Source organism: Phoenix dactylifera, chromosome 3, assembly GCF_009389715.1.
Source record: "Phoenix dactylifera cultivar Barhee BC4 chromosome 3, palm_55x_up_171113_PBpolish2nd_filt_p, whole genome shotgun sequence".
NCBI classification, from domain to species: domain Eukaryota; kingdom Viridiplantae; phylum Streptophyta; class Magnoliopsida; order Arecales; family Arecaceae; genus Phoenix; species Phoenix dactylifera.
In genome coordinates, this window is record NC_052394.1 from 9,572,844 (window position 1) to 9,589,470 (window position 16,627).

General features: G+C 36.0%; 1 protein-coding gene across 2 annotated transcripts; it reads right to left on the reverse strand.

Annotated features, from left to right (window-relative positions):
* Positions 1–7,213: 7,213 nt before the first annotated feature.
* LOC103715290 (probable U6 snRNA-associated Sm-like protein LSm4) lies at positions 7,214–16,191 on the reverse strand. Of its 2 annotated transcripts, XM_008802873.4 has the most exons (8): positions 16,072–16,191; positions 15,909–15,931; positions 15,667–15,708; positions 15,447–15,545; positions 15,268–15,345; positions 8,224–8,266; positions 7,647–7,802; positions 7,214–7,535 (listed from the first exon to the last, which is right to left on the reverse strand). In XM_008802873.4, the coding sequence occupies exons 2-8, from the start codon at positions 15,909–15,911 to the stop codon at positions 7,513–7,515; spliced, it is 444 nt and encodes a 147-aa protein (XP_008801095.1). In that variant the 5' UTR covers positions 15,912–15,931; positions 16,072–16,191; the 3' UTR covers positions 7,214–7,512. The 2 variants fall into 2 exon arrangements, with proteins under 2 accessions (XP_008801095.1, XP_008801092.1); XM_008802870.4 differs by having other exon boundaries at positions 15,909–16,191.
* Positions 16,192–16,627: the final 436 nt, after the last annotated feature.

A 16,627-nucleotide genomic window follows, 5' to 3' on the forward strand; every position in this document is an offset into this window, starting at 1 on the left:
TCTAAAATATTGCGCTTTCCTGTTTTATTGTATTTCGCCGTACAGGCGAGACGAATTTTTTTTAGTTTTTACACTTGCAATTCTTTTTTCTTTTTATCCAAATTTTGTCCTTAAAATTTTACACTTTGGAAACTATGTATAAGTCAGATTTTGAGCATCCCTAAAAATTTCATTAATTTACATCCATTCCGTAAACATTAGTTTTTCCCAGCACACTCTGACTTCAATAATAGATGATTTTTTTGATTAGGGTGCAAATGGATCGGATCGAATCGGATCCTAGGTGATCCTGATCTGATCCAATTTTTTGTTCGGATCTCAATTTTGGACCCGGATCCGACCCGGTTGAAGATCGGATCGGGTCGGATTGGGTCTGAGTCGGATTCGGGTCGGATCCGGGTCCGAGTCAGATCGGGTCCAGGTCCGATTGGATCTTTTTTTGTACTTTTGGAAAAAAATTTGGGCAAATCTAATTTGGTCAAATCTAGTTTGGTCATATCATAATTATGAGGTGCTGGGTGACCCATGACTTGAAAGACTTGCAATTGAGCTCCGGTAAGAACAGATGACCAATGACTTACTAACTAAGTCGGTCTACAAGCCAAATTTCATATCACACTATTTTTTATCTATATGATTGATTGGACGGAACTCGGTGTCTCCCAGCTCCCCTCTAACGAGGACAAAAAAAAATCCCAGACCTTCTTCCAAAATCCAATTCCATTACAGAAAACTGGCACATGACCCATATTCAGTTGCAGTGTTCCCTCACTTTCTCCCTTCTGAAGTTAAAAGAAACAAAAACCAAAAAACAGAAGGAAAAAAAAAAAAAGGCAGCTACCGGACACCAGAGGTATCAACAGTGTAATAGATCGAGAGAGAATCCTGACGGGCCGACGTTCCTTTGGATTCTGTGAACCTATTTGTTGCTAACTTGCTATCCTCCCACGCTGACCAACGGTACCACAACCCACACCAAAAAAATAAAAAATAAAAAAAAAATAAAAGACTCTCTTTTGCTTTTCCTCTCTCTTTTGGTCCATTCAGGTCGGATCGGGTCCGTTTGGTAAACCCAGACCCGACCCAGAAAATGATTCGGATTCAATTTTAGGACCCGACCCAGATCCGCGGGTCCTAAAATTCGGATCGGATCGGGCCTACGCGGGTCGGGTCACGGGTCGACCCGACCCATTTGCAGCCTTACTTTTGATAGATGGGAGATGTACGGTCAATCGCTCAACCATTAGTTTTCTAAAATAAATATTAAACTGAAATAATTTTCATATAGCTTTATGCACCGACAAATATCTACCACTTAAATAGGCTTTAACTTCGTCAACTTTTTCATATCGCTTCAATCAAGACATCTCTGCACCTTTATTAATATACTTCAATAAATATTTAATAATCTTTGATTTATTTCACCATTGAATATTTATGTGTGCACGTATGTCAGATCCAAATTATGTGGAACAATAAACCTATTATCAAGTTTAATCCCATGTTTCATAACATATCGTTTACTATTTCTTCTCCTATAAATAGCAAATGCATTTTCAGCAACCATTGTCTCGTTTTGAAATTTTCACAAAAAATGTTTTCAACACTATCCTTTGATCATACATGGACATTTAGGATTGTCTAATCCACATTTACCATGCCTCATAAACTTCACAACATTTTCATATCCAATTGGATCGGTAGTTTTGTCAGGTAATTCTATAAAAATTATAGAATCTATAATTATTGTTCTTAGAAATTTATGTTCTGGATCTAACCAAAGCAAGATATGAACATATGGCAAACCAAGATCCTATAATTCTATTATGTACAAAGCTGCAAATAACATTAAAAATAATTATATTGGAATATCAACTGCAATCATATTCATAAATATGTACAGAAAAATTGATCGTAAAAAAGAACTTCATACCCCCAACCATATTTCTAAAATATTGTTTTTCCGTAATATCTGATATCACTTTCTCAAGTTTCATTTTAAAAACGCTGTTAACAATATCTAGTTTAGCTTTAGGTCTTTGACTAGGAATTAGATTCAAAGCCGCATGAATTTTTGGCCATTGTGCATTGCAAGTAAATGTGATAAATAGATCTGGATGCCCATGCCATTGCAAACAGCTATTGCATCTTGATAATTATAGATCATATATCTCAGATTGCTAGTAAAACTTGATGGTAATATAATCCTTTTTGCAATTGCAGCCCCATCAACATCAACATCACCTCTAATTACTACACTTTGATACCTTGATAAATTTTCGATCGAAGATTTTTTTGATTTCTTCTAATATAGTCCAGTCTGTCTTCCTCATTGTATGAAAAAGCATTGACTGTATATTGTTGAAATAACCACCTTCTCCTTATTAATGTTTTTCCTTCATTGGTTCTCTGCTGTAAATCTATAAGCATATAATTCTCTTATGGTAATATACTGGCTCATCGTTGAATGTCTGCGCGAACATTCTTTGTATTTGATATTAATTCTAAAACCATCTTCACCAAATGGAAATAAGATCGGGTACTACATAGCCATGAAGCTAGGATTTAAGTCGTTGATGCATTTCAATCCTTTTGTTTTATATTCCACTAATATCATGCTGATGGTTCGTCTATCCTAGATCACCAACAATTAAACATGCTACTTCAGAACAAGGAGTACTAAATTGCACACTATCTCACCAACGTCTTCCCAATAATCTTAATTGCACAAATAAAAATTTCAGGGGACTAAAACAATCTCTAAGCATTCTAAAAGCTTTAACAATTTTATTTTCATGATCAAACATCAGCATCTGTCCTTCTACAAATTCTCGATCTATATCCGAAAAAACATCATTCGAATTCAATGCCTTCATTCTATTACTGAATTCATTTTTAGTATCATATATATATATATATATATATATATATAGTTGTGCAAATTTAGGCTTCGGCCATCAATTGGAAAGAGGGAACTCATCCTGTGATGATTCTGCCCCTTAATCTGAAATACATACAGCCCTTGTTTAGTATTAATCTCAATATCAATTTTTGCACCAATTGATGTAAATACAAACATCGAATTATATGCTCTAATATTTTTTTTGGAACTTTGAAGCCCTTCTTTCTCCACTATGATCGAATAAAGCATCCAAAAAGGCTGGAGTCTGTTTCAGCAATGGTAAATACACTCTTCCTTCACAACAACATGAGTTAAACATAGGCCTAGGTGTGTTATGTTATTTGCGCATACGCTCTTTATCCCAAAATAATGCTCCACAGAATTGGCATTCATATTCAAGCAATCCAACATTTAATAGTTCATTAAATTTTCCTACACCATGAAAAAACAACGGTTCAGAATCATCGTAGATTGGAAAAATATCATTGAAAGGAATTCACTGTTTCTAAAACACTTACTCCAACATTTAGATGAAGATGCCCTAGAACATCGTCGATCACATAAGCATTCATCAACTGAAATTACAGTAATCCTAAACCTTAATAAATATTATTACAAAACACACATATATTAATTTTTAAGTTTTTTTAAAAAAGTGAACTGTACCTTCATTAACTGCTGATAAAGCATCTCTCTCAAAAGAATTACTATTTATAACTGATGTTATACTTGTATTATAAACAACAACATTTTCATTTCTTCCAACAACTGATCTTCGTTACATATTTCAAAACTTTCATATTCAACTGAAAGAAATTTTCCCTTTTAAGTAATATTATTAAAAAGCTGAATTAATGACATATGATACATTAATTCAAAAATTGGAGCTGGTGATTGCGCTAATAATCCATTAATGCAGCATGTACTTTCAGTGTATGCCATGTCATTTATTTATATTAAAAGACATCATATTTTGGAATTTGGTATCAAGAATTGTCAATAGGCTTCAGATCGAAATAGTGACCCCAAAACATAATGAATGAATGCAGACATGGTACACACCACGAATACAAACAAGCATTGACAACTTCTAAATTGTTGATAAAAAAAAAAAAAACATTTTACACCTAGATGTGAGAATAGCATTTCTTCAAAATATAAGTTAACACAATAGATGAGTTTTTTAACATGTCATGGTCGCATATTTTGGTAAACACATAATTAGTCCTCATAGCCACCCACAAGCTTTGGTAATAAAGTGATGATGATAATGTGAAAACTACTACTAAGGAAAATCTTTTGTTTTTGTGCCTGAATGAAAGGTCAAAATTTCTACTAAAGAATGAGTAAATTATAATAACAAAGTGATTGCATTAATCTCCCTGTGCGGGGGGGAGAGAGAGAGCATTCAGAAGCTCTTTCAACTGAATCCTTTTTGTAAGAATTTTCCCCCCTCCCTCTGAGCCATCAACTGAGTAAGAATATGGAATAATATCAACTAGAGATTATATAAGCATGCAAATCATTTTAAGGGAGCTCTAGCATGCAACAAGAATGTGTAATAAGACTCACTACTGAAATCATTAACTAACTTCACAATATGCAACCCTTCTGACTTGGTGACTAAACCAGAAAATTTTTCTAAGGCTAGCTCAGTCACCCAAAGACAATTCTTGATCGAGAGACAAACCTATAAATATATATTTTAAAGTTCATGACTTACTTGATTTCCATTAGCATTGCAATGGAGGTAAAGACCCATGCTGCAAAAGAAATCATAAATAAGTTCTTACCAGGATCTATGACCAGAACTCTGTCACAGTCCATGACTATGGGTATTCTATGGGCAATGCTGATAATTGTACAAGCTGAGAAGTCTTCTTGGATTATCCTTTGCTTAAGTTCCTAAGTTATGGCCTTTCTAGTTTGTACTCTTCTTCTATTCTTTGCGAGTTTCCTTTTCCCTTTTCTTTCCCCTTTTCTTTTTTTCCTTTCTTTTAATATTTTCAGATCCCTGTATATACATGGTTTTCTAGTCTTAATAAATTTGATGGTGGGGGAGCGTCTTCATGCTCCTTCCTTTTCATCAGAAAAAAGAAAAAGAGTATATTGTGAATCATACTATCTGTCTCCGAATCCACTGAAGCTGTGACCTTATCCATAAACAATACCTGGCTTTGCTTTAGCATAATCCAGCCTATACAAAAAGGCTGCCTCTGTCCCACACTACAGTTCTCTCCATTACAACCACTAAGGAATGATAATATAGGAAAATATAAGCAACTGGAGGTGCAAGGATGTTATAAAGGATACTCCATGAAAAGTAATCAGAAAAAAATCATAGTTGAATGATACTCTCTCTCTCTCTCTCTCTCTCTGTGATTCCTGTTTCATTCTCACATAAACACTCTCTCTAACTTAAACATCAAAGGGTCTAGCTAGAGCAAAGCTCACCTCTTTGTTGCTTTGTAGTTTGACAGAAGCAGCCACCTTAGCGATCCAAAGATAGGCAGCAACAGCATTAGCAATTAAGAAAGCTACAATGGTATTAATAAACTAACTAGACGGATAAACCTTTTTTTTTTTTTTGATGTAACTAGACAGATAAATCTCATTGTCATTCATGCAGTGACTATACAAGTAATGCTACAGCTGACTACTGCGTTAATATTCATCAAATTCTAGAGTGAGCAAAGGGAGACTCATCTTTGGATGGAAAAGGTTAAAAAGCTAATTTTATCATTATATAGCTTGGAAGCCGATGCCCCAAAACAGCAACAGGAGTGTCCTTAGCCGGTCCGTTATTCCTAGCATCCAAAACAAAATCAACTTTTGAGTTTACCTCCTCAACCGCGTGACGGAAATGATTCGAAGAAGAACTCCTAAACCTTGAGGGAGAGCGAGAGGGGAATGGCCATCCCCACGACGAACAGAAAAGAAGTGCAACACGAACTCGGCGAGGTTGCAGCCATTCCACGGCGAGGCGGCAGTATTTGAGAATGGGAAATATTTCAGGTGCTCATAAAATGCAGAGAGAGTTTATTAGACTCATAAGCGCCAATTTGGCAAATTGTTAATGTGGTTTGTTAATGCGAATGGGGAAAAGAAATAAAAAAATTCAGCTGAAAAGGTGCAATATCATGAAGATTTTAAGAGCAAAGGGATGTTTGAGCATAAAGCCAGTTTAGGAAAACTATAATGCAGCATTCTTGGACGCATAGGAGAAGGTTAGGGAGGAATTTTGTTGCTATTTTATTTTATTTTATTTTATTAAACAAAAAAAAAATTTGTTGCTATTTTTAAATTTTCAAATTTTCAAATATATATATATATATATATATATATATATTAAACAAATACGGTGATGACGGTAGAAATGGTGGTAGCTAATATGAAATCAGCTAAAATGATAGTGATATTGGCGGTAAGTCGGATGATAGTATAGAGAAGGTGACGGATGATAGTATAGAGAAGGTGACGGCAATCAAAATAATAGTATGAAGGAAGAGGTAATGATAGTATTGAAAATGACAATAGTGGTGACAACTATGATGAACACCAACAATATAACAAACGTAATGATGATGGCAGCGACAATATGATGGAAAACAATATGATGGAAACAATGACGGCAACAATAATAACGATGACCGGTTCACTGTGAAATCGAAATAAACTCATAGATATTACTTTTAGAGCATTTATTTTTTCAAAATCCACCAAAACTCTAAATTTTCCTATATTCCATATTTGAAGTGTTAAATATGCGCTTGTAAAGCTACTGTGGTTGCACCTAGCGCGTGGAGGAGCCAAGAAAAAATAATAGAGGGTCACCTAATTACCATTTTTAGAACACCACACACTTCCCTCGGCAACATTAGAACTTGACCGAACGTAAACTTTGTTTTATCGGAATCTTACAAGCACCTTCACGATCACCCGCAGGATTGGAATCGCAATCGCCCGCAGGATCACGATCGCGATTGCAAACGTCTGTGAGGCCGCAATCCCAATAGCACGAGAAAACTGAAATAATATCGTAATTTTTAAAATTTTATTTTATTTTTAATTTATATAAATGTAATTTTTTATAACACCATTAAAACAACCAATATATTAAAGACATTTGTACAATAACAGAGTTTTACGAGGGTATACATGCAAATATCAATATTGAAAAAATATTCATGCGAAATCCGATATTTAGAAAAAAATCCATGCAAAAAATCCTATATTATACACACACAATATATTCCAACTGAAACTGTAACTGTCATATTACACAAGAGAGGAAGAGAGGGAGAGAGAGAAGGGGAAGGAAAGCACTGAAACTGTCATATATTCCAACTGATCTGTGTTCATAGAAAAGCAAATCATGGAACAAGCAAGAACACGAGAATAGTCTCCTTCAGTCTTCCTACAAGTAAATAGATCCTCTAAAGATTCCTCACACATCAAATGATATCATGCACCTGTAATGCACTAGGCCCAGAACACAGGTGAAGCAATCTTACAAGTTACATCAACTGATTCATTCTTCACATTGAGGTTGAACCATGCAACAGAAAAGAAAAGCCTTTAAAAGCGACATTTTATTTACTTGACCTGTATCAGCCACGGCCACGCCCTCCGCCTGTCAAGATTTATTCCATAGATAGAGATAAGCATGAGTCAGTTTTTATGCACGAAGAAAGCTCACAAGACTAACAAGAAACAGTGATGATATGAAGAGGGGAAAGCGTACCCCTGCCACCACCAACTTTACCGCTGCTTCCTCCCTTGCCACGACCTCCTTTGCCACCATCGTCCTGGCCCCGTCCAATGCCTTTGGCAGGCCTACCACTGCCACCCTCCTCTCTACCTCTTCCCCTTCCACGGCCAACACCAGGTGGCTTCCTGTCTGAAGAGAGAACATACAATAAATTGATTCAGGATGGTGCCAAATATGTGGGCCACTAAAAGTAATGTGAACGAGGACAAAGACAAGCTATATGCCATGGCTCATACTCTTCACCAGCATCTCTTTTGGGAGGAAGAGGAGGGGTTGGGGGGTAGACTTCAAGTTTGCTCAATCAGAAATTAAGTGGTCATCCAACAGCAGACAAATAGTCAAAAGAACTTAATGAACTGATGGGCTACTGTTGTAGTATGTCTTGAAGATCATTCAATAATCTATGCCATATATTGAAAAAGGACATGATCGTTTCACCTTTATAAGGGATGAACATTGATCTATTACCTCACGATGTAACAAAAATTTCTAGTGTCTTGAGGTTTTAGTTCTCATAATATCAGAACTATAATAGGTTTGAGAAATCTACCTGAACGGCTCTTGGTAGTTTCTTCTTGAACCTTGTCAATTACCTGGAAAAGCAGCTTTCGTTATAACTTCTTTTTGGCACATCAAATGAAATAAAGAAATTGGAAAACTATGTACTGCAAATCCAGATACTTGCATAATCATATATTCACTAATAGGAGGCTTAGCTACTACAAGTTAAGAGCATAATGCATCTAAGAAGAAAGCAAAATATAATTTCCCAAGACAACAGTTTGGAGGAAGAAAGAAGAATGGACATGGGGATTGCATTCATCTCTATAGCACAATATACATAGATACGAGTCAATCTAAAAGACAACAGCCAAACAAACTCAATAACCAGACCCTGTTTAGTGTAATATCATGTGATAACACAGACGCTATAGAGTGTACCGTACCATACCGATTCAGTACCGGTACATGTACGGGTGCGGTATTGTACCAGTATGCCGAAAAAATTCTGTACTGCACCGTACCGACACTATGCTAGTGTGGCATCGGTACGGGGTCCGGTATGAAGACGGCAAACTCTGACCCACCTAATATTTAAGCATAAACTTTGGTTAGCAACAAAGTGTTCTTAGTGTTACCCTAAACATAAGTTACTAACCACTTGGCATGGCTGCCAAGTTTCTAAGTCTCATCCAATGTTGGAAATGGCAACCTCCAAAAAAATATAAGCACGGGAATTATCTATACACACGAGAGAGAGAGAGAGAGAGAGAGAGAGAGAGAGAGAGAGAGAATCTGACTGGGATGGTTCCGAGACTACTTGGCTTCAAATGCTTCCTAGTCAAAAACAATGAAGGACATCTCAAAATGAAAAATCAGCACCGTTGATCATGATCTACGGCATTTTTATATTGGTTAGAAACCAAAAATGATGCATCTTTGAGATCTTATATCCTTGAAACAAGTGAAAACAAAATTGACCATTTCAACGATATGAAATCACATTTCAGTTCGATCTTAGTTTAGAAGCATATGGATTAGCTAAAAATTTGATCCGTTTATGTTTTAAAAATATCTAGATCAAGATCTACTATTCAAAATTGCAAATTATATAGTTTATACTGCGTTTTTGCTCGGTAATTATATTTCTTATGTTCATTTCTTCTCGGCTTGATGCATATGCAAGAAAGCTCAAAAATTTAAAAGAGAATATCGACGTATTTTATATATCTTAAATCATAATCACCTTGTACTAGTTTTTGTTTTGAGAGGCCCTTCATTATTTTTAACTAGGAAGCAATTTAAACCAAATGCTCTTAGAAGATCCAAATCTGGTTAGGTCTAGATTGCGCTTTTTTTTTTTTTGGGGGGGGGGGGGGGGGGGGGGCTCAAATTGATGATCCGAGCCATTAGATGTGATTCACTATCTCTAAACTGCTTACAAAGCAAAAATTATATAACTTGGCGACCCTTATACTATGCATCAAGTGGTTAAAATATTTGGACAGTTCAAATGACACGAAATAATATAAATTTTTTGACCACTTGATGCTAAGGCTAACCGTCTCTAATCACATGATTTTTAGTGTGTAAGTTGTTTAAAGGTAGTAATAGATAATATCCAATGGCTTGGATCATCGATGTGAGACTTTCATTGTTCGATCAAGACTTGACCCGATCAGAGTAGAGATTCACTCAATCGTAGCCAAGTCTAGCTATATATATGTATTTATATGTGTGTGCATGTGTGTGGTGTGTCCTAAAGCCATTGTTTTCCAAAATAAAGAAACTAAAAAAATGTAGAGACAACCCTGAGTCTGCAAGTTGTTTTATGTCCTATCTAGATGTTGGTTATGTGAGGATTAGGGGATGGTAGTTGTTTAACTAGACAAATGAGAGCCGAAAATGCCATGATAAGCTTAATTGATAAATGCTCAGAAAGCAGGCTAGCCTGGTTAGTCTTACTTCATGGAGGATAGGCGAAACTGTCTCTTCTCTCTCTTTATTTTTTTTCCCCACAATTTATCCCACAACCCTCAGAACATCAACCAAATAATGAATAATTCTAGAACTAGGAGATGGTGGATATCAATAATTTAATCTATTTACCCCTTGGTTAACTAGTCAGCAACAAAACATAGCCTAAGTTATTCCTTGGGTATGCTTAAGCTATTTCACATGTGATAAGATACTTAAGTTGATAAATAACCATGATAATTCTATATTAAACGCATAATGAAACTTTGCAAAAAGTACCTAGCACTCAAAACTAAGAATCTCTCACATGACACTCCACGAAAATAAGTATCAGGAAGCACTTGAAAGTGGAGTTTCCAGCTGACTTGTATTGCATCCTATTATGTCGTGTCCAAATGTCCAAAAAAGTGCCAACGCTCATAAATTAATGTCCAGGAAACATTAATGCACTTGAGTGATACTTAGTTCAACTTGACCGCATGTTGGTTTGCCAAAGCTGTTGCTATTGCTACCACACACTAAACCCCTCTCAAGCAGGAAACTAAGCAGGGGTTACTATGGTAATTGAACTCTGAAGTATTGGCACCTCATGTGTTGCAGCATTTATAAGACAAGATCTCTAGTTTAATGGATGACAGACCTTGGGACATTACTCAACTGAAAGAGAAGCACTTATAATTTCTTTGTAGAATAAATCATTTGATAATCATTCACTTTCTTACAGTTTGAAGGAGTCGCACACTCTTGGTGTATCAAAGATCGGGCATTAATTTTAGAAATGCACAGACCAAAGTTGTCACACGAAATGATATGAGAATCCTACTAAAAGACAGTAAAAGTCCATATATCTACATCAAGAAAATAACCATGTGGATAAAAACATACATATATTTCATTGGCTACACAAGAGACTAGGAATGGGTAAGGTAATGCATGTGCTGGCCATAAAGTACAAACGAGACTCTTAGTTTCTCCATGTTTTAAGGTTGTGGCAACTGGATGAACCTACCAAGTAAGTTTGGTAATTTAAATGATATTAATTCAACAAGCTATTGTTTGCAAACATTTGGTAAAGTTATATTTATTCCAAGCCACTCAAATTGCAAATAAACTTTGTGGAGGAGGGGTCAATATTCCCTTGGGTCCCAAGCCTGCAACTCTATGTAAGAAAAATCTCCACATGCAGCATTGATGAGGAGGCAAAAAATGCTCGTTGATATCCAAAATTGAAGAGTTGACATTGCTATGGGCAAGGCTAAATTACGAGTATGTGACAATTACATTAAACAAAGAATCCATCAATGATGATCAAGAGCAATATGATCATATGAGAGAGGATGTGCTTTCTTTTTTCGAACAAAAAAGGGCGTGATGCACCATCCTAGGAAATGATAGCTTTTCAACTTTCCATGGGAATAAACAAGCAGCTAGATATATAACATTCTATTCTATTGCATATTAAAATTTTATTTGTATCTTGGTCAAGTTTATCGTTGTCCAAGTCCATGTGCTGATTCAAGCTAGTCACATTTAAAAGTTCTAGCGAGCTAATTCCTTTTTGTCACTTTTCTAGATATGGTTCAATAGTTTTTATTTTTGCACGCATTGAATTCCTTTTCCTTGGATCACTATGCATGCAGGGAAATATGTTCTGCTATGGGGCCTATTTACATTTATACAACAAACTGCACCAATCAGGCACCAAATAATGTTGTTGAAACACAAAAACAAAATCATAAGGCAAGATGAAAAGAAAATATGAGAACTTTTAGAAATACTCATCTAATATAAATGATATATATCAACAAAGCAAATAGAAAAGAGGCTACGGCTATGCTTGCACGCTGAATAGCTAAATGGGGGTAGATAGGTTTAACAATTGGTAACCACCTCCAGTTAAAAGTTATCTGCTGTTTGGTTGACATTTCCGAGGTTACTGGGATAAATTGTGAAAATCTGAATTAAAGAGAGAGAAGAGAGACCTCCTTAACTTTATCTCACCCTCCCCCATGAATTAAGTTAACCAGTTTGTCTACTTTTTAGGGCGTTGACCGACTAAAGTATCATGGCATTTTAGGCTCTTCTTTGGCTGGTTAAACTACGAACCAGCGGATAATCAGCATTGGAACAAGGCCTAAGCAAGTACAGTTACAACCAGCGCGCCCCACCCCCCCCCCCCCCCCAAAAAAAAAAAACAAAACACACACAAAACCCTTCTTTTTATCTTTTCCTTTCTCTCCCAAAACAACATCCAAACATAAGGCTGTCCATATTCCAAGCCTACATCTCACAGTTCTAACTAATTGACATAGGCAAGGCCTAGAACATGGCCTTGGCTTGAAGCATGAAAAAGCCAAAATTCAAGTTGAATAAAATATCAAATACAACTATTAAAACTGCTACAAAACACCACAAACATATTAAACCCTCTACAATGTATTGATGTGTAACTGCACACTCAAAAATTGAGAATAACTTGAAAAAATGAAAAAAAAATAGTAGTGTTGTCAAAGGCGCTCTAGGTACTTGGGCAGGGCAAGGAAACCCTTAAGCACCTCACAATCCCCAAGCAAGGTGAGTTTACTAATGAAGGGCTACTATAAGATGTTTGGTGGTTAATTCTTTAACATTATGCATTGTTGGGAAACATAAAACATGTTTTAGAAAATTGTATTTCACTATCATGTTTAAACTTGAAAGCTGTTTTAGGATGTTTACTGGTTCATTTTTGTTGATTTTTATTTAAAAACATGTTATGGGAAGTGGTATTTTGATGATGTTTTCAAAGATGTGAAACATGATATCTAATTTTTCAGGATGATCATGATTTAAGATGTTTAAACTTGAATAAACAATTTTATTATGTGTGTATTGTTTTGAAATACAAACAATATTTATATTTAATGTAATTATTTAACTTTTTCATAGATGAGGGCCTTGCTTTCTTTAACAGATGCCTTTTTAGCACCTAGCACCTCAGGCGATATGAGGTCTTGTTGCCTTAAGCATGGTTTTTGTTTCTGACAACCTTAATAAACAGAAAATCCTCTCAGTAATGAAGCAACCATCCATTGACTATTAAACAACAGATTGTACGCTAGACAACTTTACCATAAAGAAGCCAGCTAACTAGGAGCCAAGAGTATCATATATGAATATGAGCTCCATTCCTCTAAATTCAGCTTGGTTTTATGAATTCTACTACGCCATTGATCCTTGTCTTAGCCCAAGTCACTAGTTTGGAAGTGTTCGTGAGTCAGTTGTGCATAACTCTCAATGTTCTTCTTCAATCAGACCCCTATCATTTTCTGAACTTTCAAAAAATATCCCAAACATGTATTCCCTCATCTATCTCAAACAACTTTCCTTCATGGATCTCCCTCAAACTGTATGCTCCTTCATTCAACTTCTTGAATTCCTTCCAAATTGGTATTAGCTTATATAAGTGATACTATAACCATCTTTCATGCACATAAATACAGCATAGATATTTAGTTTCTCCTTCATCTTTCCTTTTTGCTTGCCTTTTTTTGTGTGTTATGAAGATCACTAAAGGTTGCATATTTCATCAAATTCACTAAACCATGCTCTTTGTTGAGAAATCAAGATAACGTTCTGTCCTACTATATTTCTTTTTTAACTTTTTCTTATCAACAAGCTTATCATTAGTTGCCTTTTGAACCTCCACTTTCAACCACCAATTTCCCTTGCCATGAACTTTAAATTTGACAATTTAGGACACGCATCCGAGAAGCTACTCCGTTAATGAGAACTGCCAAAAAATACTCAATCTTGGGGCACCTTGGTAATCTCCAATAGTAGTTCTGCTCAAGATAAATATATTTAGAAACAACTTGCATGCGTTAGAGTGGCTAACTCTCTACAACAATAACTTTTGATGCTTATTTCTCATGTCTCCCTAAAAAAGAATGCATGATCAATTAATAATCGTTAGGTCTTCATATTTTATTGTTAATTAGATGCTATCACTGAATGCATGACTTTATCTTTTCATACACATTTGGACTGGCACATGTTTTGGGAATAAAAGCTACCGTTCCATCAGACAGTGTATCTACCATTGGGTCAGCTAGGTTTCCTTCTACAAAAACTCTAACCCCAATTTGCTTAATGAACCTGTCTCAGCCCAAATTGCATTTTATCAATTGATCTAGTTCAACATGCACTACATAGAAACTAGTAAATTTATACTCTAATACTAACTCAATTTTTTCAAAAGAATGAACAATGTCAGGACATAGTTTCAGAAATTTAAAAGCCTTGCCCAAAATTATATTCACCTGAAAGATTGCTTCAAAGATGAGGAAAAATAGGAATATTTCTTTTTGAAAAATATCAAAAAAAAGGAGATTGTTGATTTGTCTATCTTGGGCAGTAATGTTTATATGGTCCCTAAACAAGCTACTTTCTGTAATTACAGGCTTATAGGCGTCAGAACATTATCTTCCCAAAGCATTCATCTTCTTTGTAACTCAAGATGGTAATGGCACCAGTAGCCTGCTATATTAGCATCAATTGATTAAACAATGTATGTAGATGTCTAGTACAAATAACTATTTGTATCATGTCTGCATAAAAAAACACACAGACATAAGCACAAACAAATTTATCAGTGTATATGTCCCGTTTTATCCAAAACACACTGGTTTGCGAACAACATAAATAAGAATGGATTGCACACATTCCATGATGGAGAAGAACAACATGGTCCTACCTAATGCGTATTTGGACCAAGGGACTTGAAGAGGAGAAAAAAAACAGGAACATATGGAAGGATCATTTTGAAAGAACATGTACCCCTTAGTTACTTGCGGGGGTTTTCGCATGCAAAAGAACCACATTTTTCCAATTGTGTATGGTTTAATAAAATTCCACATAATCTTCTCCAGGTATAGGCTTTTGCCCCCATCATATTATTTTCAAACAAACATGCAAAAAAGTCCAGACCAAATAAAAAAAGAAAACAATAACAGAATTGGTTTGAGATACTCCAATTGATAAATGACTAGTTGGATCTGAAATAAGTAATACCGCAAGAATAAAGTGCGAGGGGAAAGGAAAAAGCACACTCTTCTGCAAAGGTTCTCTTACATACCTCATCAGGAACTCGAAGATACTTAATGGTGTTCCCTCGAATGTAGCATTCAGGCATTCTCCAAAACCTATCTCCATCCTACACCACAATGAGATCCTATAAGGAACACAGGACAAAGCCTATCTAATTCCACCTGAACAAAACAAACATCAGTACATAAAGCAAGACAAAGCAGTCACCTTCGAAGTACAAATGACCTCACGAAGGTGAATGTTCATCCAGGTATCACAGTTCACCAAATGCCCATTGTACGTCTCCCCATTCTTCAGCTCCACCAGCTGTCGCAAGACAATAACGCCATCAATCAATACGCTAAATAACTACCGATATCACGAAAAACTTATCCAGAAACAAAACCCCAGCATAATAAACCGAAAAAAGCAAACACAGGTATCTCACCATGGGATGCCCTTGAGCCGTCTTCAGGAGCGATAGCGGAAGCTGGAAAGCAGCGCCAAAAGTATCATCACAAAATCAGAATAACCCACCAATAAGGACTAAAAAAAATTAAAAAAATACAGAAAATTCGGAAAAATTGAATCTTTGCAGCCCTAATTCCATATGAACCCTGACAGAACCCACAAATTTATATTCAAAAAGGGAAAAAAATGAAAAATCGGTCAGAAAGAATTTTTACGCACCATCTTCAGCCAAGTTAAGAAGCCTGCAATCAAGAACACGGGTTAGAAGAGAGACAAAGAAGTCAACCACTGCCCAAATCCGGCTCCCGGGGAGCAGGGATCGAAGGGGTCGATTCCGGAGGTTCAGAACTCAAGAATCAACGAAAAAAGATTGGGTACGAACCCTCAATTTATGGTTCTGGGAACGAAAATTCTCAAGCCCTAATTATAACACGAGCGGTAGGCGAAGAAAAATTACTCTAGCGAGGTCTGGAAGAAAGTATTTAAACACTAGAGCCTTCCATTCTGATTTTCCCTAAGGGTGCAGTATATTTATATTCTTCAAATCGGCGTGGTCGGTAACGGGTCGGTTGAGGGTCGGGTCGGGTCTTTGACGATTTGGTCCGATCCGAATCGGGTATTTTGAAATAATCCAATGACCTAAGTGGATGCAATATAAAATCGGACTGCATGTTGGCATGCTAAGGCCCATATGAGTTAGCTTGGATTAGAGTTTCCAAGTTTATGATCTTTCCAATTTGTTAGTCATGGGATGAAGCTTAAGTTGACGACATCGAATATATATTAATTAATGGTGTTTATTGATTAATGGTGTTTTTCCCTCTTTACATCCATTTTGCTTACTAAAATAAATATTTGGGTGATTTCTGCTCATCAAGTTGGTATAGTCTTTAGCACTTGCATCAAATAATCTAGGTTCAGAGGATCGGGAGAGGACT